Source organism: Stegodyphus dumicola, chromosome 6 (genome assembly GCF_044657685.1).
Source record: "Stegodyphus dumicola isolate Sdum_Otavi_A_Nest chromosome 6, ASM4465768v1".
Taxonomy (NCBI): domain Eukaryota; kingdom Metazoa; phylum Arthropoda; class Arachnida; order Araneae; family Eresidae; genus Stegodyphus; species Stegodyphus dumicola.
The window spans coordinates 164,377,262-164,403,874 of NC_140773.1; the positions used below are offsets into that span (position 1 = coordinate 164,377,262).

The 26,613-nt window shown below is 32.1% G+C and overlaps 1 protein-coding gene across 2 annotated transcripts in view; it reads left to right on the forward strand.

Moving 5' to 3' along the window:
- The first annotated feature begins 6,557 nt into the window (after nucleotides 1–6,557).
- Nucleotides 6,558–26,613, forward strand: part of LOC118181867 (docking protein 5-like) — a 54,810-nt gene continuing 34,754 nt past the window's right edge. The window contains exons 1-4 of one of the 2 annotated variants that reach the window (XM_085819133.1): nucleotides 6,558–6,797; nucleotides 11,521–11,685; nucleotides 14,906–15,011; nucleotides 20,301–20,523. In XM_085819133.1, the coding sequence (XP_085675259.1) occupies nucleotides 14,946–15,011; nucleotides 20,301–20,523 (289 nt within the window). In that variant the 5' untranslated portion in view covers nucleotides 6,558–6,797; nucleotides 11,521–11,685; nucleotides 14,906–14,945. The remainder of the gene's footprint in view (nucleotides 6,798–11,520; nucleotides 11,686–14,905; nucleotides 15,012–20,300; nucleotides 20,524–26,613) is intronic. The other variant, XM_085819132.1, reaches the window with a different exon arrangement.

Sequence of the window (26,613 nt, forward strand, 5' to 3'; positions counted from 1 at the left end):
TTTATTCGTACTGCGTGCACTCTCGTATACAGCAAGGAAAAAAAGTTACATATGAAGAGCGGCCCTTATCCAATTCGGCAAGATTTTCCATATGCAACCTTACCACAATTCCGCATAAAACGTAAACAAAGTATCGAGACATCGTAATCGATTACAAAGTGCAAAGCTATCAGCTATTCGTCATCGATGGGGAAAGGAAAGCTTGGGCCATCCGAAAAAGCGGCGACCTCGAAAAAAACGGATTCTACTACGTGAACTGCCTAGGTGTTGTAATGAATTTTTTTTTTTTTTTTTTTAAAGGTGGGTTACTACCTTGGCGTAGTTTATAATTTTTTTAAGCGTTTGCGACTTTCAAAGTTTAGAAAGGAAAATGGGTTCCTTTTCTTATATATATTAAAAGAAGGAACGCATCTCTTTTTATTAAAGTGTATATAAAAAAAGTAGATTTTTATGTTCACAATGTTTATCGTTTTCCTGAAAGGTTGGAATAGTTTAAATGACTGATTTGGTGGGGGTAGGGACAAATTCTTGTTTACATTTTTTTTACTTCTTAGAATACATTTAGCTTCAAGATGTGTTTTGCTCAATCAAGCCTTTAATTCTGTAGTGTCGCTTCAGTTCCGTCAAGTTTCTAATTAAATTTAGTTAAAGCGGAATGGCAACACCTTCTAGTCTCCGCGAAGAACGAAGTAAACAAACTTCGAGTTTTTGTCACGCGATGCTACGTGCATGTAAAATGTAAATAAATCTTATGAATATATAACATCGTAAGGAATAAAATATTGGTTCCATTGGAGTCAGAGAAGCGTTATTTTTCTATATTTGCACACCAGACACTCCACTGGTGTATCCCGGCGTGATCGAATTCTACAATGGCTGACGAAGACGAAACCGAAATTAAAGCAACAGCTCCATCTGTCGCCAAGGTAAGCATTAAAGTTCCTCCTTTTTGGAAGCCAGATCCTAAAATATGGTTTATTCAACTAGAAGCACAATTTAGAAATGCAAAAATTAGTGCAGATCAGACAAAATATGATTATGTTATAAGTTCCATTGAACCCGATATTTTGTCACAGGTATCTGATATTTTGCTAAGTCCACCACAAGATAATAAATATGAGGCAAGTAAAAATAGACTGATTTCATTATATGCTGATTCAGAGACTCAAAAAACCCAAAAATTACTGAGTGAGTTAGAACTCGGTGACAAAAAGCCATCTCAATTACTGTGTGAGATGGGTAATTTGGCTGGCGATAAAGTAACAGATACTTTCCTAAAAACATTGTGGCTACAACGTTTACCCGTTAATATGCGTAGCATTATATCTGTTAGTAGTGAAGATTTGTCAAAAGTGGCTACAATGGCCGATAAGATTTGGGAATTAAACCCTGTTACTCCCCAAATAGCTGCTGCATCATCCATAACGGTAAAAAAGGAAGTGAGTGAAAGTTTACAAAAACAGGTTAGTGAACTTAGCTTACAAGTTTCTGCTTTAAACAAGCAACGCCACAGTCATCCCTATTGTCGTAACCGATCCAAATCACGAGATAGGAGTTACATTGGTAACAGATCTAGTGATATTTGTTACTATCATAAAAAATTCGGTGATAAGTCATTTAAGTGTAAACAACCCTGCAACTACTCATCAACATCACAGACAAATAGTCCGGAAAACCAGCTTACCGTCTCTCATTGACGACGGAGGGACAAGGGGTGTAGCTGAGTCGTCTTTTCATCAGGACAAAGAATCGGCTACCCAATTTTTAATAGATACTGGGGCAGAAATTTCTGTCATTCCTCCCTTGCCTGAAGATAAAAAAACATCTCAAAATTAGAACTCTTTGCTGCAAATGGTACGAAAATTAAAACATATGGCCAAAAATTACTCAAGCTTGATCTTGGACTCAGACGATCATTCACATGGCCTTTTGTAATTGCGGACGTAAACAAATCGATAATAGGCATGGATTTTCTTGCAAATTTTAACCTTTTGGTAGATTCTAAAAATCGCAAGTTGATTGATGGTACTACATTCTTAACAACCAATGGAACTCCTTGTTTTCAAAATAACAATAATAATATTCCGATTTTAAATGCCGTAAATGATCCATATAAACGTATAATTAACGATTTTCCGGATTTGTTAAAACTTAATGTAGTTAATAATAAAGTTAAAAATCATAACATCGAACATTATATCGAAACCAGAGGTCCACCTGTTTTCGCTAAAGCCAGGAGACTGTCAGCTGAGAAACTTAAAGCGGCTAAAAAGGAGTTTGAATTTATGCTCCAAATGGGTTTATGCAGGCCATCCAAAAGTAACTGGTCGAGCCCACTACATCTCGCTATGAAGAAATCAGGTGATTGGAGACCTATCGAGCGTTAAACAACGTCACGATTCCTGATAGATACCCTCTCCCATTTTTAACAGATTGCAGTTCCATTTTAGCTGGAAAAAGAGTTTTCTCATCCATAGACCTCATTAGAGCGTACCAACAAATTCCAGTTCGCGAAGAAGATATATCGAAAACGACCATTCTCACTCCCTTTGGCTTATTCGAGTTCCCATTCATGACGTTCGGCCTACGAAATGCGGCCCAAACGTTCCAACGTTTCATGAACAGTGTGCTGAATGGACTAGAATTCGTGTTTTGCTATTTGGATGACATTCTAATAGCCTCTCCAGATGAAGAAACTCATCGAAAACATATACGAGCAGTCCTCGAGAGACTAAACGAATATGGCCTGTGTATTAATGCGGCAAAGTGTAAATTTGGTCAAACAAAACTTGCATTCCTGGGATACGAAGTGTCAGCTGAAGGACTTAAACCTCTCTCAACGAAAGTTGATGACACCAAAAATTTCCCAGAACCAAAGTCATTTACTAGTTTAAGACGATTTTTAGGTATGGTGAATTTTTATCACAGATTCATACCAAATTGTGCAAAACTGCAACAACCTTTAACAACATTGCTCAGTAGTATTAAAAAGAACTGCAGAAAAGAAATAACCTGGACGGCAGAAACAAGAAACGCCTTCCAGATCTTAAAAGATGCACTTATTCATGCCACAAACTTAACTCACCCATCCGAAAAGGCTGAAATATCGCTAACAACTTATGCTTCCGATACTGCCATTGGAGCCGTTTTACATCAGATTGTGAATAATGCAAAACAACCCTTAAGTTTCTTTTCCCGAAATTTGACATCAGCACAACAAAAATATAGTGCCTACGACAGAGAACTCTTAGTCATCTATACAGCAGTAAAACATTTCAAATACATCTTAGAAGGGCGAACTTTTGCAATATACACGGATCACAAACCACTAATATTTGCCTTCCAACAAAATTTGGAAAAAGCTTCGCCACGACAAGCTAGACAACTGTCATATACTGGCCAGTTCTCAACCGATATCCGATTCATACAAGAGCATGAAAATACCGTCGCTGACGCTCTCTCTCGCATAGACACCATTTCTGTACCATCTGCAATAGACTTAGAAACTATAGTAGACTGTCAAGAAGATGACGACTTAGAGATACTAAAAAACAACCCAAACTTAAAAATCCTACAGATCCCTATACCGGACAGCGACAAGAAAATTTACTGTGATACTTCTACAAATTATAATCGACCATACATCCCTGCAAAGTTTCGGCAGAAAATATTTTCTTCAATCCATAATTTATCTCATCCTGGAATAAGATCCACGATAAAATTGATAACACGACGTTTCATATGGCCCAATATGAATAAAGACTGCCAACTATGGACTAGACCATGTTTATCTTGCCAAAGATCTAAAGTTCACAGACATACACATTCATCTTTGGGAGAATTCAAAGTACCTCCACACAGATTCCAGCATTTAAACATAGATCTGGTGGGTCCGCTACCTCCTAGCAAGGGATTCAAATATCTTCTAACCATCATCGATCGTTATACACGATGGATCGAAGCGGTACCGTTAGAAGATCAATCAGCAGAATCTATTGCTAAAGCTTTGATTTATACTTGGTTTTCACGCTTTGGAATTCCGAATCGCATAACATCTGACCAAGGTCGGCAATTTGATAGCCAACTTTTTCAAGCTTTAGGAAAATATCTTGGTTTTCATACAAACACTACAACTGCGTACCATCCACAGGCAAATGGCCTGATCGAAAGACAACACCGAACTTTAAAAGCAAGTCTCAAATGTCATCTACTCAAATCAAAATCATGGCTGGAAGCATTGCCTTTCGTTCTTTTAGGCATAAGATCTGCCATCAAGGACGACTTAGGTTGCTCATCCGCAGAACTTGTGTACGGAACCCCTTTAGCATTATCTGGTGAATTCTTTTCAACAGTACCTCATATAAAACAGTCTGAATTTTCTCAAAACCTTCAGAAAATAATAAGAGCTATGAAGCCAAGTTCTACCACCACCCATGGAAATAGAACAGTCTTAGTTTCTAAACATCTTTCCAACTGTTCTCACGTATTCCTATACAACAACATTAATAATTCGTTGCTACAGCCTGTCTATCTTGGACCGTATCCTGTAAGATCAAGAAAGGATAAGTACTTCGATATTGAAATCCAAGGAAAAGTTAAAAGAGTTTCAATAGACAGACAAAAGCCATGTTTCCTAGTGCAAGATTCTGATATTCCTTTTCAAAACTCCCATTCCAAGAAAGCGGAACTTGGGGAAACACCTGCACTCAAGAACACTGAAGAAAATTCCGAAACTCATCATAAAACCAAGACTACTAGAACCGACAAACATGTGAGGTTTCCCAGTCACTTTAAAGACTATCTTCCATAATCGCTGTCACTAGGAAGGGGGTGTGTAGTGTCGCTTCAGTTCCGTCAAGTTTCTAATTAAATTTAGTTAAAGCGGAATGGCAACACCTTCTAGTCTCCGCGAAGAACGAAGTAAACAAACTTCGAGTTTTTGTCACGCGATGCTACGTGCATGTAAAATGTAAATAAATCTTATGAATATATAACATCGTAAGGAATAAAATATTGGTTCCATTGGAGTCAGAGAAATGTTATTTTTCTATATTTGCACACCAGACACTTCAATTCATTCCTCTTTGAAAATTGTCTTAGAAAAGATAATAAAAATTAGACAGAGGATTTCTGTGTAGAAAATTCAGACATGAAATATGTTAAAAGTGATTAAATCAACTATTAAATGAATAATTAATCATATAATACTGGCTATTAATAATTTTGTATGCCTGTTTATTTCTTTTTATGGAAATACTTGGCATTTTCAGGACACAATGTATTTCAAAGAAGTTTGAAATATTAGTACAAACGCATTAATAAATTAAATTGAAATAAATAATGGGATGTAATTTAAAAGACGGAACTAATTTAATGTAAGAGATTTAGATTTAAAAATTTGCCCACACAAATGATTTATCAGATTTTATAAGGTGACTTTCATAAGGTTTTCTTTCATAAATAACTTTGATTTTGAAATATGACATTGAACCTATAAACATGTGGGGATACTGGAAAAGTGATGAATATATAAGAATATTATAATGTTCAGTAGTTCTTTTACTTAATAATAAATTCTGATAGTCTATGCTATAAGACTAGGGTCTAAGTTTGTATACAAATTTCAGTCAAGAATTTAAGTCAATACAATAATCAATGACGCGTAGATGAGTCTTCGCATAAACAAACGAAGCAGGATGCCAAGGTGCTAAAACAGTCAAGCTGCTGCTGGTCTAAGAGAAAAAAAGAAAGATATAATTAATTTGTAGAAAGTGAGCCGGGCCGAAGCCCGAACCAACGATCAGAAAGTCAGAAGTTTGTTGCTATGTTCTATCTACTTCGTGGATCGCGTTCCTTACTTTCTTCTTTCTTTTGCTTCCAGATTGTTGTCAGAAGCCGAGTAAAGAGATGTTTCTACATCACGACACTCGAGAATAAAATACGATCTGTGTTAGTTCTCAGACTCAAAGAACTGGATGAGTAACATTGTTGCCTGGAATCCAGTTTGTAATTTTTCAGATGAGTATTTCGAAGTTATAATTTTTTCGATGAAGGAGATGACAGATGTCAGGAATGCGTTAGTACTAGGGAAATTTCTGCTTCAAGAGTACACTCTTTTAACAACACTTTTTTAGAACTATTAGGCTGTAAAAGATTCTTCTTTGTGCCGTCACGATGTTCTTTTTTTTTTCATAGCATAAATATGGGATATGTTGCATCAAGTTTGTGGAGAAACTTTGCCAACCTTGATGTTGAATAGAAATTTTAGGGAGGGTAAAGTTTGGATTATACAACTCACGGCGTGTTGAAAATATCCTCAGCTCATTATGTTTGTATCTTAAGACATAGAACACTTAGGGTCCTTATTAATTTGATTTTCTATGAACTCGTAACTATAGTTTTATGCTGAAATGTATTTGTTTTTCGAACTTTGAGGATTTCTGTCCAACCAAAGAATCTCTAGAATCTTCCTTAGAGATTCTTTGCAACTGTCTCAACCCCCTCTAAAGTAGTATTTCATTTTAGAATTTGGCAACATATTATGACAGGGCATTAGGTAAAATATATAAATAAAAAAACAAATCAGAGTTTGTTGGTATGTTGAATGTAGCTTGTGATTAACGCGGAACTTGTTATCATGAATGAGTAATTTATGTTGGGGACAATACTGCTTGAATAGGTTTTGAAGTACACGTGTTTTTGTGTTAACGACAGAGAACTGGCGTTTTATCTACACGCGCTGTTATCCATAGTTAATAATTTGTGTCTGAATGGATCAAACGTGTCAAAGATGAAATGTTTGTATTGAACTTCAACCATTACATTTATTTGTGTAACTCATTGTTTATACTAGTTCGGATGCTTTAATTCAAGTATTTTTAGATAGAAGGTTATAGTGTATATATACGTGACAGGAGTATATTTTACTTCAAATTGTAATGCTGAACTGTAATGAAAATTGACTTCTTATAATTTGTGATTCAGTGTGCTAAAATTGTAAAATCTGTACTGTGTTGCTTCAAATCTATTCTGTTTTATAAAATCATTATATTTTTGTGAATATTTATTAGATATTCACAGCATAAATCCTCTTGCATAATATGGAAAAATATGTAGATTGCATTAGATTTTCATTTCAGCTTTCTGTATTTTGTAGCGAAAGTTCTATAAGATTGAAAAATTTTTTATGCTTTTTTTTTTTAGATTAGCCCTATAGTTAAAAAACATTTTTTGGTTGATTGTAACATAAATATTTTTTTTGAACATAATAACTAAAATTTTATTATGAATTTTTCTATTTTTAAAACAACTTTTAAGTATACTTTTTCTTTCTCCTCATTTCTTAGAAAAATAAATAGCTAGATCAAGTGAGTTTTCGATGCCAGTGATTTAATAAACGCTGTTATAGTTTTTCTCAGACTCTTATGCACAAAAAAGTGTATCCAAGTTTAATCTTACTCATGTTTATTATAAGAATGCTTTTGCAGATTTTATTTCCTTCTGTTCTAAATCAAATCTTTCTCTTTTAAGAGCATTATAAAATGTTTAAGAGTTCCTAGTCATACCACCAAAATTCCTTGAAACAATATGGGGGGAAAAAAAAAGCTTCTTTATTAATAGCAAGATTGTCATAAAGAATTTGGTTAGTTAACTTTGTAAATCTTTGTTTTATAAGTATTATTTAAAAAGGGAAAATAAAATCCACTATTGAAGTTTACAATTGGGTGCCCCTAGTTTTTTGGCAATTCTTTTTTGATGTCAAGATTGGTGTCAGTAAGACACAATTTCAAGATGGCCGCTACACAAAACCAAAATAAGAAGTCAAAAATTGCATAAATTCTGTGTCCATGTACACATTGATCTGTTTTCACTTAAAAAAAATCACAGAATTGCACAAAATAAGCATTGCGCACTGCTTTAAATTTGTCCATGTACACATCAATCTATTTTTATTAAAAAAAAAAAAAAAAAAAAAAAGTCAGGAGGCTAAAGCAAAACTATCATAGTAACCAGAAATGCGATTTCATCGCCAAAATTTTGCAAAAAATTGTCGCTAATCGAAGGGGCACCCAATTCTTAGACTAGAGATTCTACACTAGAGCACCACTATTCATTAGAAATCCGCATAAACTGAGTTAATATGAAAATTTTTGCGTATTTTCCTCTTATAATTTTATTTTTAAGAAAAAATTTATTTTTTCCCTGTTATTTACTTTTGAAAAAAAAAAAAAAATTTTTTTGAATACGTAAGTAATGGTTTTTTTGTACTGTGTAAATTAAAAGTACTCATCAGAGGGACAAATAAAGATGGTTGGTTTGGAAAGTTTTGTTGCAGGATTGTTCAAACTGTATATTACATTATTTTTGATGGTATAATTTTTACACAAAAGATTTAACCCTCTGGATGGCTCGGGTTGTTTGATCCGTCATAAAGACCAGTGTTTAAAGGTCCTTTATTAGCTAATTCTGTAATTTACTTACTTTAGACTTTATTTTCATAAACTTTTATTTATTAAGATGACATTTATATTATTATAGAAAGTAAGAATACCGGATAAAGCCGGCCATGGTGCTCAAAGAGTTAAATTAATGTAAATGGTATACTTTTTGGTGCATAAGGTATGATGATACATATGTTTTTTATTCTTATTTATAAGGTACAAAATTTAAAAACTTTGAGATACCCTGAATATTGTGGGTTACATAAATATGTTGATTTGAAATATGATGAAATTTGGGTTGATCTTTAGATTATGGTAACTTGGAGATTTTTTGGCGACCAACTCTCCTACAGCAACCCTCTATTTTTTTTTTCCCCGCCGCCATTTTGTCTTCACGAAGTAAAGACATGTTTCTTTGCTTTTTATCTACTGAACACTTCTTCCAACAATCTACTAGCCAAATTACACTTATGCTAGAAATTTTATCTAACAAAACTGCTTAATCATGACAAATATTCACTGCAAAATTGGGAAAAAGTGCACAATACCATACTCCTTACGCGTTTTTCAAAATAACACATACACATAAACCATGTACACGTCGACTTATTTTTACTTAAAAAAACATCCCAGAATTACACAAAAATGACATTGCGCACACTCTTCACTATATCCATGTACACTGCTTTTTTTTCATAAATTAGAAAAATTTCACGAAAATACATGACAGTTTTCTGAATCTTTAAACCCGGTTAAAAAGAACATATATGAAATTACCTGATCGCGAAAAAGTATATACCCTTTCCAAATATGAACATTTCCACATGTAAAATAAATAAAATATCCAAAAACTTTTACCTCTAAATCATCTATTATATTATAAACGTCACCAACTAATTCATACCGCAAGCATTACAAATACTTAGTGTCAAATATTTAAATTATTTCCATGCACGTTTACTTCAACTAAAATGTATACCAAATTCCTACAAACGTAAAATTCACAAAATAACTATCATTTAATTAAAATATAATTAAATTCAAAAACACTACTTAAAATATAAATAAGCACATACATTAAATTAATAAAAATTAGCTTACAATCCTAATTACTTTAAACTAAATCATTGCTAATAACAATTTTCCCAATAATACCAAATTACTTTACTTCCACCTTACATTTAGAACAGTGCATAAAAATAATATCCTCAAATAATTAAAAATACTAACTTACCTAATTTTCTTCAGAATCTTGATTACGTGTGCGATAAACTTTTCTTATTTATCCGCTAAATAAAAAGCAAGCGTATGTGCGCCTGTTTCAGGATCTTTAAAATCATACTTATTGTTCACAGCAAGGTACCAGGTAAAATAAATAACTTAATAAAACATCTTTACTTCTATCTCGCACAACCTTAAAGAAACACTTATTACTACCCCTTTCAATCCCACTAAATACCCATTTCGAATTCACTTTAGTTAGGGCCATGGGATCCAAAAATTAACGAACACTGTTTCACACAACACAGAATAAAGCCAAATACAAAATTTCCAGATTTTTTTCTGATTTCCCCCCTTTTCCGATTAAAGAACCATAATTCGTCCATTAATATCACATGACATATCCCATGATCTCTCATTTCCCTCACGCAAAATAATGCGTAATCGGAACTGAGTACTGCTCACATTATTACCAAAGTCCCAGGTAGTAACCTTTATCACCTCCAAAATGTCGCCAAGCTACCAGTTACCATATTCTAAAGTTCAGCTGAAATTTGAAATACCCTGAATATTGTGGGTTACATAAATATGTTGATTTGAAATATGATGAAATTTTAGATACCCTGAATATTGTGGGTTACATAAATATGTTGATGGTTCCAAAATATTCTCTAGAGAAATTTACTGGAGCCAGATTTTTATTCTGATCTGGATGGTTAATCTTTGGATTATGGTAACTTGGCGATTTTTTGGCGACCAACCCTGCTACAGCAACCTGCTAGTTTTGTTTTGGACGCCATTTTGTTTTCACGAAGTAAAGGCATGGTTTTTTTTTTTTTTTTTTTTTTTTTTTTAACTCAACATTTTTTTCATTAATCTGCTAGCCGAATTACGCTTATGCTAGAACTTTTATGGAACAAAAGTGCTTAATCATGACGAAGATTAGGTGCGAAATTGGGAGAAAGTGCAGAATCGCCCACTGCTTGCCACGTTTTTAAGAATTGCACATACATGGTATCCATGTATGTGTCGACCTATTTTCACTTAAAAAAAACATCCCAGAATTGCACAAAAATGGCATTGCGCATACTCTTGACTTTATCCATGTACACTGCTAAAGTCCTAAGCTAGTAGTAACCTTTATCGCCTTACCAAAATGTTGCCAAACTACCTGTTACCATATTCCAAAGATTAGCCCTGATCTGTTTTCATTTTATTTTCTCCTTGGCCCAAATAGTATAAGTTGTGGTAGAGAGGTTGAAGTAATTAAACTTTGGAGAGGTAGTATTCAGTCTACTGCTTTAATTAGTTATTTATTTCTTTAGATTGTACTTCTAAAATGCTCTTGTTAAACATGGATATAAATAATTAATGCTCAAATGAAAATGATTCCATTAATTAATTTAACGACCTATTAAACTTTATTTCTGTTAATTTTAAATTCCTTCAAGTTTTGCGAAGCAAAAGCAGTAGGGCATTTTTTATGAATCGTGCAGCATGGCCAAAAAACAAAAAGTGATTAGTTTTATTAATTGACTTTTTCCATGCTTCAGGGAGATAATGTGGAAGCATTTTCAGTGTGCTACTCTGCATGCCATGTTTAACATTGAGCTTCAAAATCATCCAGCATGAGTCAAATGTTTGAGTATTGGTATTGTTTGCAGGATTGATAAGAACTTTTTCAATCCTGCAGGTGGTAGTAAAAGAAATGATTAAAACAACCAGTTTTAGTGGCACCACCTAAAGAATAAGTAACTAAAAACCATAGATTGCATGCTATACCATTACCTAAACATCTTTTCTTGTAGCTTATTCTTAGAATCAGGTAATTAAAAAAAGTTTTTCTCACTCACTGTAGCTAGTATCCAGGCAGCCTAACTGAGTACACCAGACCTGAGAAGATTCATTTTTGTTGAGTAAATCTAAAATACTAAATGTCTACTGGAAAAACAATTGTCCTGCAATGTATACCAACCCCCTGGGGATCTGAGGATAATAAAGTGACATATCTGCTTGTGAAAAAGTACTTTTTTTTTTTTTTTTTTTAAGTATTTTATAATTTTATACTTCGCAATAATTGGTGGAAAAAAAAAAAAAAAAAGAGGCATTTTTAACTGACGTTTCTCTAACGAAATAGTACCGATGATGGGGCTTATAACTGCATAAAAGTTCTAAGACAATTAGGGATTGAACCAGGCCATTATATGAAATAATCATTATAAAAAATGATGATTCTTGAGTTCTAGAAGCTTTCTTGTTTCCAAAAACTTTCTAAATCAGCCAGAGTGAAAAATAAAATGAAAAAATGGAGAAAAATTGATGCAGAAAGGTTATAACAAAATGATTATGGTGCTGGAAGGTCTTAAAATAGTACATTTTAAGAATTATCACAACGTGTACAGTTTTTGCCCTTTTTTATTAGAATGTGTTTTTTTTTTAATGCCTTGGTACACTTTTCTAAACAAATTATTTCAGGTGAGTGTTTAAACTTTCCCAAATTGTACAACTAACTTGTTTCTTTAAAAATACATAACATTATAAATCCGAGCAGAAAAATTTTGAAAATAATGAAAGACATGTTCTTAAAATTTTGGGGATTTTCCAAGTTTTTTAATAAAATTTTTTAAATTTAATTTTTTTAGCTAAAATGAACGTCGTTTCTTATTACTCTCAAACATTATATTTTCTGCTACCATACCAAGTTTTAAAATTAGACACGCAATAGTTTTTTTTAGAAATGTGTACCAAACAGATAAATTTTCCAAAAAAATTCATCTCGTTACATAAAAGTTAATTAGCTGTTTTAAGTTCATTTATGCAGCTAATTAATTTCTTTTTATTTTTATACATGAGCTGAGTATATTTGTGTGAAAAACAATATCAGTTATATCTGTATTTTTAAATAAAATGCACGTTATCGAATCTTTTGCAAAAACTTCGTTTTTCTGTCGAGATATTCCATGTACTCTTGATGGCAATGGATATTTTAATTCTTTGTTTTTTATACAAGAAGTGTTTTTGTTTTGTAATTTGTAATGCTTTGCATAAAACAAAATGTTAAATAAAACTATGCTGTTACAGATTTATAGAAAGGCCCACCAGTGGCCAAGTGGTAAAGTCGCTGAACACTGGTAGTTTGGTCTCAGGTTCGAATCCCACGAACGGGCTGGCTGCATGGGCGTTTTCATGCTTTTCCCTATTGTAATGTATATACGAGCCAGTTTCCCTTTGAAAGTCCTCCAAGAAGGCATCCCTCTCCTTTGGCAGATAGCCCTCTAGGCTTTGCCAAAATCACACAAACCAAAATCAGATAAAAAAAAAAATAGAACTTTCTTCTCGTGTATTAATTTATTGACACTCATGTACATTCATAAGAATCAATAGATTTTTACATACCTCAAAGAAATCTCTTGCAGGCATTTATTGTTTTCTGTTTATTAATTTCTCATCCTGCCAAAGTAGACAATATTACCACTTAAAATATTTGCAGCCTTTTTTAAATGAAAACCAGTGAACTAAACCCATCACTACATTTTGTATAGTTAAACTTTTCTTTATTAACTTCCTGAATGGCATGACTGCCTTTATCTAGTCAAACGATTTTCTGTTTCTTGATGTACATATGAGCTTATAATTAAAATATTTTGTTGTCTCTAATATACTAAGCCATTGGAAAAATTCTGCAGTTTTTTTTAAATTCAAGCACAATTTCTTCCAATTATTTTGTTATTGTTGATAAGAAGTGTTGTTCTAGCATGTGTTGTGGCATAATTATTTCATTAAAATGCTAAGAATGGGGGACCTGAAAGTTTGTTTCACCATATAATGCTCCTTTATTTTTAAAAAGGAAGAAATGCTAGCCTAACTGCTCATAACATTTGTACAGTATAGGAACAAAGTACTCTTTCTGATGATGTAGATTGAAGAATGTTTGAGATAGATAAGGGCAGAAATTTCAGCCTTAGAGATGATGCCTGCTTTGGATGGTCATCTTTTGTAAACAAGGGCTATTGAAAGATGCAATTGTTGAAAATCCATGTAATACAGTTCAGAACTTCCAGAGAGACTGTAAGCCATTACAATGCATTGGTACCCTATATTCTAACAAAGCAGAATGTGCTTGCTCAAGTATTGACATGTGATTTTTTGCTGGAAAGAAAAAAAGAAACTTCTTTTTTGAAATGACCAAAAATGTAATGCTTTGTGTATGAGAGTAAAGGAACTCTGAATTATTGCCACTAATTCAGATAATAAATTCAGGAAAATGCTGTTCCCAAATAACAGTTTAAAAAACAAATCAATGCAAAGCACCCGTAATGATCAATTCTCGAGATGTCGTCTTCCCATCATGACAACCCACATATCGATAAAATGTCAGACAAAAGGCTTATTGAGTATAACTGAGATGTTTTGTGTCACCTCCCTTCCCCAGTGTTCACCCAGCCTTTCCCTTCAGTGATTTCTTCAGATCATTTAAAAAATTTACTGAACAGCCTGGAGTTTACTTCTTTGAAGATGGTCAAACAGTATCTGGAAATTTTTTACTAATAAACCTAATAATTTTTTAAGAAAAATTGTGAAGCTGCCAGAGATTGCAAAAAAGTCATAGAACAAAGAGATGTGTATGTGATTCAATGAAATTTTATTCTGTTCTTCTACTGCTTCATTTGTATTTATCATAAAAAAGCTGTAGAATTTTTCAGAAGATCCAATAATTGTAGCAGATTGATATTTCAGAATGAAATTAATTGTAAAGAAGTGTCTTTGAAGTGCAACTGCAAAATAAGATCTATACGAAAGGAAAATTATTTAAAATTATTTTTTGCATGAACTGGGCTTATTTAGTGAAAATAATCATTTTATAAAGGGCAGTGTGAAAAAGAGTATAATTTTTAATTTAATTTCGAAAATCATTTGGCGTTTGAGTGTTGATTTACATATTGCTATAACATACATTTCGGTATTACTCTGCTATTACTTCTCTGCATTTCAGATTTATCTTTTAGGTTTTGCTTTATTTTTTCTTATATTGTTTTTATCCTCAAAAATCATATATGTGAAAATTTTTCTGCATTCCCTGCATGTAAAATGACTAGCTGATGCTCAGCTGGCTATTTAAATATGTTTTTCAGCTTCATATTTTAATTTGCAGTTATAGGTATAGCTTAAACAGTTTATGTTATATTTTAAGTAATGAACACCTATTGAAACTTGTTAAAAATACAATTTTTTTTCTTTTTTAGGTGTGATTTCATTAATGTTACTTAGAATGTTCTGTAAGTTATGGCAACCGACATCAGTGATATTGTAAAACAAGGCTATCTCAGAATTCGAAGTCGTAAGCTTGGTGTAAGTATTCAGCATATTTACTTGAATTGTGATTTTTTACACACTGTATCCACAAAGTCCTTACCCAACCTTTGTTTACACAATCATTGGTTGTAGACATATACATCCAGTTTTAAAAATGTTTTAAATGGTCTAAAGATTCATGTTTTCATATTTTTAAATTAAAGAAAAATTGATTATTCTTCCAGTTCCTATACTTATATTTAGGTAAAATTTGTGCTTATTACAAAAAATAAAAGACAAGAGGTTTGATTCCCGTAGGACAAAAATTTGCGGAGATATTTGATATGAAAATCAAGAATCATATTCAGGAGCTGTACACAAATTGAAAAGCGAAATGTGTGTGTGTATGTAACTATAAATAAAATATCATTTAAATAAATATTTCGACTGTTAAGAGATCGTATGATAAGCATTTTTATACAAATTATTGTGAAAATGCAGATCAATGTAACCAGTTACAGATCAGCATGATATATATATATATATATATATATATATATATATATATATTTTAATGGGGATCTTATTCACAGAATTTCCATTAAATTCATGTTCTGAACACTGGCAACCTTTAAGATGAAAAATGCTGGCAGAACCCTGGCAGGCTTCGTTATGGGCATATAGACATTATGGGCATTTGCAGTAATTAAAAATGAAAAATATTTATAATTTTATGAATTTTTTGTATGATTATGAGATCATGATTCTAAAGTGATAAAAATTCATCATAATATTAATAACGTATTTTTAAGATTCGTAAAAATATGAATGATTTATGTGAAAATTCTTTAGGTATACCAAATTTAATAAAATAGTAAAATTATACATTTAAGACACTAAATCACAAAGCAGTATCATTAATGACATTCAAGGGGAAAAATCAACCTAAGTTTATTTTAATTTATTTAATAACTGATTCCTTAATACAAATTAAATATTACATAAAAAATAATGGATTTCAAAATTAAATATATTAATTCTCACTATTAATAACTGTCTACAAATAAATATAAGAAAAGGCTACCGTGGTAAGTGGATTCTCATTTTTAGTGACAATCAATTTTTATCATATGGAAGTCATCATTTTTAGTGACAATCAATTTTTATCATATGGAAGTCAAAACCTTTTGTGTTTTGTGTGACAATGAATATAAAACTTTTTAAATATAAGTGTAAGGACTGGAGAGTTGTATAAAACTTAGATTTCATAATATTTACTAAATTCATGTCTTCAAATTTTAAAATACCAAATCTTTGAATCATTTAAAACGTTTTTGTAATTGGAAGTATATGTCTGTGACTAACAGTTATGAAGCCAAAAATGATATTTTGGGTGTATACGGAAATTATCAGACCTATTATTACTTATGCCTTTGTGATCTGGTGGTGCAAGGTTGAGCAGAGAACTGTGAATGACAAGCTAGGAAGTCTGCCAAGATTGGCCTGCCTGTGTATCACAGGTGCAATGCCCTCAGCACCTACCAGAGCATTAGAGATCATATTAGATCTAATTTCCTGGGACATTTTCATTTGCAGTATTGCCAGAGTGATTGCATATAGAATGATGCTGCAAAATCAGTGGTGTCTACTGCTAAAGGTCATATCAATATTACTAAGAAAATTCATGATCTTACTGGAAATGACTTGCATGTTTGACAGGCCATTCGAAGTAGTTTTTCCTGCTAGAAATAAATAAAATGACAACATGTTCAATTTAAATACTGATAATCTAATTTGGTTGACAGACGGATTAAAAAAAAGATGGCCTTTCAGAACTGGGAGTACATGGTGTATATCCATAATTAATCTCTTTGGAGTTATTGGGGGATATGCACTCTCTTCTAGGCAAAAGTTCTTACTATTAATAACTGTCTGCAAATAAATATAAGAAAAGGCTACCGTGGTAAGTGGATTCTCATTTTTAGTGACAATCAAGCAGCGCTTAAGGCTTTATACTTATTTAAACTAAATCAAAGATTGTTTTGGAATGCAGAAACCTTCTATGAGAATTGGCAACCAGAAACAAGATAATACTAATCTGGGTACCAGGACATAAGGGATGATAAGGCAGATAAACTTACAAAACGGAGATCATTCCAACAGGTGTGGAACCCTTCTGTAGTATCATTATGAAAACTCCCAAGAGTGTCCTCCTTAAATGGGAAAAACAGAAGATGAATAGAGTTTGGCTTGATTCTTCTGGACAAAAACATGCTGAAAGTGGGATTATCAGACCTTCTGCTAAGATTGCCTCTAAAATTCTTAGGTGCTCAAGACTGAAGATACAAATAATTGTGGGCTTCATCATGGGCTACTACTATTTCAGGAAACTCATTTATACTATGGGACTTTTTCAACAAGACCCTTTATGCAGGAAATATTTAAAAATGAGGAAATAGCACACCATATTATATATGAGTGTGATGCTCTTACTCTAACTTGCTTGACTACTTTAGGATTTCTCAATACTAAAGAGTTACACCTAAGCTCTATTAAAGGTTGTCAGACTTTATAAACAAAGTGGGTGACCCATACAGGTGGAGCTAGGAAGCATTGGGTTAGGTGTGTTCAGTATAGAATGCTATTAGCAGAGGTGCCTGATACCTGACAAACTCAACCTAAACAAGAAGAGCAGTTATGAAAGTAAAGGACAGTTAAGGACTTTTGTGGACATGATGTATATTTCAGAACATGGATCTTGAATTATAAGAATATTTGCGAGTTCATAACGATTGATACAATCTCTTTTTCTGGATCAATAATCTTGTGGTCGCATAACTCATGTATACATTTCTCACTTCATTTCTCTCTGAGGTTATGGCCCTCTCTACCGTCCTCAGAATCTTTATGTATCGTCTCTCCCTCCCTCGAGCGACCTGTCAAATGGTGCGCTTCTCGGCCAAGGGGATACGAGACCTTAGGTCGACAGAGTTTGATGTCCAATACGACCAAGTAAGAGCAAGTGGGTGATCTACCCAGAAGGGTTTATGAAAGAGCTGAGGAGCTCTTCCTGAGCTAGGAGTCTTATCAGTCTGCTGTTGCACTCATTCCCTCTCTTATTTTTGTTTTTTAGTTTTATTATTAAAGCACTTTTTCCATTTATGCTATGTAGAAATCAACAGCAAAAGTATAAAATTTTAAATACATTTATATATACATTTTTTAGTCTTTTATCAATTGTGTCAATATTCAGTTTTCTTAGTAAGATGGCATACAAAACTTTTGTCTTTTTATTATTAATGTTTCATGTGTTAACTTTATTAAATGTCATGTTCTTCACACTTTTGACACGTAAAATTCAAATCAAATTCAAAAGCAAAATATTTTAAACAGCATATCTTCAGATTTCATTCTTGCATGCTGGAGATATCCATACAGTATTGCCACTCTCACTTTCAAATCATTGAGTTTGTTAATCTAAAATTAATTGGAAGTTTTACAAGCTTTGAAATAAATATTAAAAATATACCTCACTTCATTTGTGAACATACTGAATATTTTTAATTGGAAAGATGATGAATTAAAGGCAGTTTTGTTAAGTCAGCCGGCTTGAAAAAGAAGAAACAAGTATTCTTAAGAACTGCATCTGTTGTTTTAAAATAGCTTAGTTTGTTAATCCGCAACAGAAAACTTCAGTTTGAAAGACAAATATCCTAGTTTTTGCTAAATGGCAAAAGACTTGCAAAGTGAAATGACTTACTTAGTGATTTGATGCAAAATGTCATTTCAAGACTAATAGTCAGTTCGCCTAATAAAGTGTTTTTTATATTTGCTGTCTAACAAGGAACAGGGCTGGTACTTGTAATCTGGAACCAGAAGTTATAATGGGTGCTCAAGATGTGAGTAGTAGCTGCTTTTGCTTTACAGTAATTTTTCTTTTTCAGCACTTCCTAGCTATTGCTTACATTGTGCCTACCTTAACTTCTGATTCTGGATAACTTTAAATCCCTGATCATTTTTGAGAACTATTAAAATTTGCAGAAGAGTGAATCGTATGTAAAATGAAGATGTCAAACATGAACTAAAATTTTTGAGTTTAAATAAAAAAATAATAGCAAAAAGTGAGGAAAATTCCTTGCAGAACATTCCTTGCAGTAATATCTAGTAGGTTTAAGAGAAAAATCTCTTTATTTTTGCTCTAAAGTAAAATTTGTTTGAAACCTGAGAAAAAAGTGTTCTTTTGATGCCAGAACTGGTTTAAAGCTTAATTCTTGATGATGATGATGACATTTTATATTAAAAAAAAAGGAAATGTAGGAAATCTAAAATAGTTGTATTTGTGAATAATTTTTGTTTTTAGTTGATTTTTTTTTGCCTCTGTATGTGGTTAAGTTCCCTTTGAACAATATGTATGAGATGCAGTGCATTGATTTTTATGAATTGTTGCTGGTTATATTATTTCTTGCATGTATTTTACCATCGATTGTCAACACAAAACATTCATGATTGTCTAAACAAATGCACCATGTAGTTATAGTTCTGTACTATGCAAATATTATTTCTGTATTACATAGCTATAAGAAAAACCATAAGGAAAATATAGTATGAGGTGTCCCAAAATGTTTAATTACTTTTAAACTTTTTGACATTAATCATAACTTTTGGCATATACTAATATCACCTACCATGTTTTTTGTCGGCTCTGAAGAGTATTTAGTATTTCCTTATTATTGCAGCCCCCAGAATTTAATCATTAATCAACCGAGATGTAACATGTAATGAGGTATAAGAATATGTGGCGAGATTTCGGCGAGGTATCTCAAATGATTAGCAATTCATTATTGGGGGTCAAAGTACTGAATATTCTTATTTAGTAATCTGGTATAACCCATAGATTCTACTATCAAAGCAAGTTGACGAAATGTCAGATAGAAACATGTTCCACAATGAAGGATGATTTAAAATGTTCACCTGCATAGTCCATAGAGACTTTTTTAATTGAGGATTTGTAAAGGTTGAAATGTATTTTCTTTTTCTCTTTGTAGCATTTTGAAACATTTATAATAATTTTTCTTTTGTACGTTTTTGAAATTTAATTCAAAAAAACTTATTTAAATATCCAGTAGAAGCCAATATCTGTGAAACATTTTATTTATTACGAGTTAAAAATATTTTTTGATTAATTATAAAAACAGAGACAGCTAAATGTTACGCATGAGCCATTTGTTTGATTTGGATGTGTTTGATGTAACAAAATATTATTTTTCATGCCAGTTTTTATTTTAAGAGAGGAGGGAAATTCATTCGTAGCTATTTTGTGACATTTTTAAAATTATTATTTGTTAGCTGTGGCAGAGAAGATGGATTGTACTAAGGCGAGCATCAAGTAAAGCACCCTGCAGACTGGAAAAATATATTGATGAAAAAGCTGCTCGCTCTGTTACTGGCCATAAAATAGCTCTTCTTACATCTGTAAGCACAGTATGTAGAGTTCCAAGCAGTGTAAAGAAACATGCTTTTACGATCTGTTTTCTGGATTGTACCACAAAATGTTTTGCATGTGATTCTGGTAAGTTTTTTTTAAAAAGAGTGTGATGTGAAATTTGTGAGTTGAATCTTTATAATTCTGAATTTTGTAATTTTCTTCCTGAAAGGCAATGCTTTGTTAAGTGTATAATAGATTTTAGAAATCAGTGTTTTCTTTGATATGTAAACATTTTTGGATAATTAATTATCTAATGTGTATTATACATTACTTTTATGTTGATCGGTTAATTATATATAATTTTAGAAATTTATGTTATGGTTTGTGTTGATGACTACTGGTAACAGTTTATTAGTTTTCAGGTAGCAAAGATATCAGTTGTATATTCCAATTTTAACTAAGGTTATGATGAATGTCTGATGCATAAACTTGGAAGAACTTTGACTAATCGTCAGCCTGAGATTCATTAAATTCATTAAGACTACCTTAAATTTTGTCGTGGAATAATTTTGGATGATAAAGATTGCAACTTTTTTTTTTTTTTTTAAATGTTGGGGGAAGAGAATGAAAGTGTTAGCAGGTTAGCTAAAATGCTGAAATTTTGTGCCTTTTTAACATAATGAACGTCTTTTGAAATATGTATCAGCAAATGGTAAACAAAAGGAAATGTAAAATTCCTTTTTCAATGCCTGAAATTAATTTTTTTGGGGGAATTTAAAATTTTTAAGCATTATTTTCTGTTTCCAAAGTATTTTTGAATAGCATATGTATTACAGCAACTGATACTTATTGGTTATACTAAATCACATAATCTTAACAATAATTACTTTGGGGTCAAAGGAAAAAAACCCAAGTGAGTACAAAAGATGAAAATAAACAGCACAGTAATTCGGAAAACTTGAATTTACTTTAAAAGAATTATAATGTTCATAAAGCTTACATTTTTCTTATTGCACATAGTTGTACAAAATGTAAGTCATACTAGAAGGTTATAGTGGAAACAATAAATTGTTGACAGCATATGTTGCAAAACCAGTGAAGGTTTTTTTAAAAATGTTTGAAATTAGAATTACAAAAACTTAAATAGAGGTAATTACAAACAGCGTGACTGATAACTTAATAATATAAGCTTCGTCGGAAAGAATATTTGATGTAGTAGTAGATGATTACTGTTGCATAAAATGATTTTGGTAAGTATTACCTAAATTTCAGTGCAAGTGTTTTGTTGTCAAAAAAATTCTTGATACCAAGAATATGTGACCAGATATAACTGATAAATACTTAGCAAATCAGAGAGTTAAGTGGTTCAATGCTATGCTAAAATTAATTATCAGTGAGTATTCTTAAGAAAAAATTACTAAATTTGCTTTTGTTACAAGTAGGCAATTTTGTTTTCTTTGAAGCTTTACATTAATTTAAACAGAAATAAATTTTTCTATTAGTAAATGAAGATGAAACTTCAGATGTAATGTAATGGAAGATGAAACTTCAGGTATAACGTAATGATATTTACGTTATACCTGACCTTTTTAATGTACAGCATTAAAAATATATTGTTGTTTTGACAAATTCACCTGATCAAACATAGTCTAGATCAGATCCATGAATTCAGTGTGGCCAAAAGGGAAAATTTTGTGAATATTGTTGGCGTATGTCTTGGCAACTTACAGATGACAACATCAATCTGCCTAGCTCAATCCCATTTCTATTGGAGGTCACTCCTTAGAATAGCTCTTGTACCACTCTTTACCTACTACTAAAAACTTGAGAGGTCAACAATATTTTAACACTAGAATTATGGAAGGGGTCATTTTGACACCTAGTGAACTTTTATCTCCAACAGCTCTTCTTTTTTTCGCAAATATCTTAATTTTTTCTCGACTTTTCCTAAATCATTGTGATTTATGAAATAGTAAAGATTTCAAGAAAATCATATTTTTATTTTAGCCCCAACAAATGATTATACCTAGAAATACAGCAGGTGTCATTTTGACCCCTTTGAGAGAAAAGAAATGTGAATACATTTCATTGTATTATCTGAACACTGTTACTTCTGTAAACTATTTTTATTTGCACCTGCTAAACAAAATAAAAACAAAGGAAAAGAATATGGTGGGTCTGGGTAGTTTCACATCTGCCAGTCACATGATTTGAAATATGTGCGATACTTTCCTTTGTGGAATGAAATCAGAGAAAAGAGAGTATTAGGAGTTGAACGTTTGTAGATTTTTCATAGATATTTTGTTTATTATTCATAACAAGTTTTAGTGAAAAATTTTATTCTATTTACATGAATTTATTATAGTGATATACTAATGGCGTGTAGAAAAGGACTAACGCATGAAGAAATCTTGAAACTGATGCAAGAACTATCTGATGCCAATTCCGGTTCTGAAATCAAAAATAATTCTACAGATAAAGATGGAGGTGAAACATCTTGTGATTCTGAATTTATTATAGAAAGTAATCAGGCAATATCATCCTCTAGCTCAAGTGAAAGTACAAATGGATTTGTTTCTACGAGTTCAAATTCTGTCGTACCTAAGAATGCCAGAGCGGGAACTAGTAGATGCTCAAAAGGGAATATGAAATTCAATGTAATTCAGACTAACACTTGTAAAGAAATTGCTAGTGATGGAACTGTATGGAAAGTAGAAAATACTTCTGGTCGGCGACCCTTGCAAAATATCTTGCGAGAAAATGCAGGACCGACATCCTGTGCTAAACATCACATTTGTTCTGGTGCGGGGAAGTTAATAATAAATGAAAAAATTTTACGCGTCATAAAGGAGTGTACTGATGCTGAAGCCAAGCGTAAACTTCATGATGATTCTTTCACTATTTTATTAGCAGAACTGGAAGCATTCATAGCGTTGTTGTACGTAAGGGGGGCATTAGCTGCCAAGGGCTTACCAATTCTTAGTTTGTGGTCCAAGACTTGGGGACCAAAGGTTTTTCATGAAACTATGAAAAAAAGAGAAATTCCCTCTAGTTTCAAAAACGTAAAAAAAAAACTTTTTTCTTCAGTTGTGATGAAACAGGACTATATAACACTTACATCATATCAAGGTAAAAGGAACAAAAACATAATTTTATTAAGTACACTCCATTCATCAGTTGAATTTGAAACTAATGAAAAGAAGGTTCCTGATGTAATACAGTTTTAGAATTCTACAAAATTCGGGGTAGATGTTTTGGATCAAATGGCAAGAAAGTACTCCGTGAAAGCACCATCACGTCGTTGGCCAGTACATGTGTTCTACAATATTTTGGACTTAGCAGGCATAAGTGCGGGGATTCTGTATAAGGAAGTTACAAAAGAAAATATCAGCAGAAGGGATTTTCTATTGTGTTTGGCAGAAGAACTAATAGAAGAATATATATCTAGTAAAAACAAATTTGTTCTCTCTTCAAGTGGCTTTGTGGATGGATAAGATTCAATAGAATTAAAAAAAAAAAAAAAAAAAAAAAAAAAAAAAAAGGAAGGAAGAAATGTCAAGTAAGGAAATGCAAAGGTAACAAAGCTTCTAATATTTGCGACAACTGTAATAAATATGTATGCGGATATTGTACACAAAAAATCAAAGATAAGCATGTGTACTAATTGCTGCGTTGACTAATATATTATCTGTGAATAAAATATTTCTATATATTTCTATTTCTATGTACTCTTTATAGCAAAAAGTTTGTTTTAAAGTACTTTAATATTTGGATTAAAAACCACTTTTTTTGGAAAAGATTTTGTAAATGTTTATACATTTTATTTTCTGTGTTTCTGAAATGTAAGCTATCAGGAAGGGGTAGGGGAAATTACATTTTCTGATGCAAATATTTAAATGCTTGTTTATTATTTGACTACATACCTGCAAAGTCTCTATATTCTTTAAGATAAACAGTTGTCATAATTTGCGTTATTTTAATTTCTTTTTCACAAATATATTATATCATATAGAGAAATATGCCAATATTTTATCAATTGGTCAAAATGACACCGTAATTCTAGGTATGCGAAGACCACTGTAATTCTAGTGTTAAGTGCCACCATGCTATAAAGGCAATGTGTCTTAAACATTTTTGCCTTCTCTAGGTTTAAAACCCAGGCTCAAGTCTATGGCAGCCAGCTTCCGTATCACTAAAATATTTGTTTGTGTACTGCTCTGATACTTGAAATCAGTATGTCCAAAACAAATTATTTAACTACATTGATTGAGAATATTCTAGTTGCTATATTTCTAAACAAGATTTACTGGAGTTGTTGTTTTGTGTCCTTTCAGTTGTCTTTTTTTCCTAAGAAAATTGATTCACATTTTGATGTAAATCCTTTTTCCATTTTAAAGAATAGGTTTTTAAAATAGACTTTTAAAATGGTCTTTAAAATGTTAACCCTTTTTCCATTTTAAATAATATTCTTTTTGCAATATTTAACCCATTAGTATTCAAGAGAATGAAGTAATATTCTCTCTAATTTTTTTTTTTTATAGCTGATTAATGTTAAAGTGTCTTTGAGTAAATAATTATGGTATTAGTTGTTGTGAATAAAGTCTACTTAAAAAGTGCCATGGGCAAAGATTGCAACCCTGGCAATCTGCAAAATGCTATCATCGTAGAGGTCCAGTCTCTTAAAATAGATCCCCAGTTTTTAGCAATTCAGCAAAGATAACCAGACAATCAAACATATATGCAGCTGGTCAGGTCTATGTTCAGGCTATTATCACAGTTCCTGTAGGTTTTCCTACCCTCTTTGCTACTTTTCAATCCTGCGATTTCTGTGTCCAGATATTAGTTAAAATATTAACATGTATAATATCACCATGGGTGTTATAGGTGATGTTTTACAGTTTGCTGTGAGTGCTGGAAGTGTGCTGTTATAGTGACAAATCAGTGCCTGGCTATGTATTTTCACAGCTGAGGGACCATGTTAGATGGGAGATGCAGAACACTGGTTGTTTCACTCCATGTCTAATTCTTAGCAATGGCTATTTATTAATCCTAAGAGGCAATTTGTCCAGAAGGACTGCTAATTCGTTTTGGCATTTTGCATCAGTTCACAAAAAGCATTATTTCACTTTTGCGATTGTTGCCACCAAATATTATTGCCCTGTATTGTATTTAAAGAAATTAGATAATGAAGAATCTGCATGAATGTATGTATGTTTCTCGCATTGGGATAAAACAACGGTACCTAGAGCGATAAAAATTTGAGTAATGTGATCTTCCGAAATTTGTTTTATTATCTATATCATATTTTATAACACTTCAATGAATTTTTTATTAACAGACTAAATAATTTCAAAGTGAGCAATGGCAACACTGTACCGGGAGGGATGGGAGATTTCCAGCAAGCGAAACTCTGCATCAGAAATTCTAAAGATATGCTCATTTTAAAATTATTTTGTGATATTGCTGTTGAAGTGAATTTTATGCTTTAAGTGCGAAGAACATGATATGTAATAAATGTAGGTAACACACAAAATGTTAAAAAAATGCTCCTTTATATGTAATTTAAAATCTGAAACCTTTCAGATTTTTCTTTTTAATAATTTTTTTGCGACCTCCGTGAAGTTATGTGATTTGTGTGCCTGACAAAAAGTGCATTAAGTCATTAACTTTGCATATGAATATTACATATGGATTTTATGAATAGGACCAAGTGTTAAAAAATATTTCTTTAGGTGAGAAGTATGCAATAAGGAATGTACTTCTCACTCGTATCAGTACCAAATAAATGTTCTAACAGTTATTCTGATACTGATGGCTTTATAAAATTAAACAAACTCTTCTGATGACTGATGATGATTATTTGGCCACATAAAATTTCCTTGTAGTAAGTCATCATTTTTAGTCTTTGTGTTGCTGCTAGAATGGATTTTTCACCCATTTTGAATTGAGCCTAGATCTTTCAGATGTGCAATTGTGTTCTAACTTTGTCAAGTCAGTATCAATCTTCTCTTAATGTTGTATTTTTTGTTGTATGGTCAGGCAGCTCATTTACCTTTTCACTTGAATGATGTCTGAATCCAGTACACTTCAACTTCCCAACTGATGTTATTGGTTGTTCCTTTTTAAAGAAGTAATATTGTAGAATTTTTAACCCAAATAACATATATAAATAACACCTGAGGCACATAAAACTGATGTAATGAAGCACATTACTTCTTTGAAAAACAATAGAAA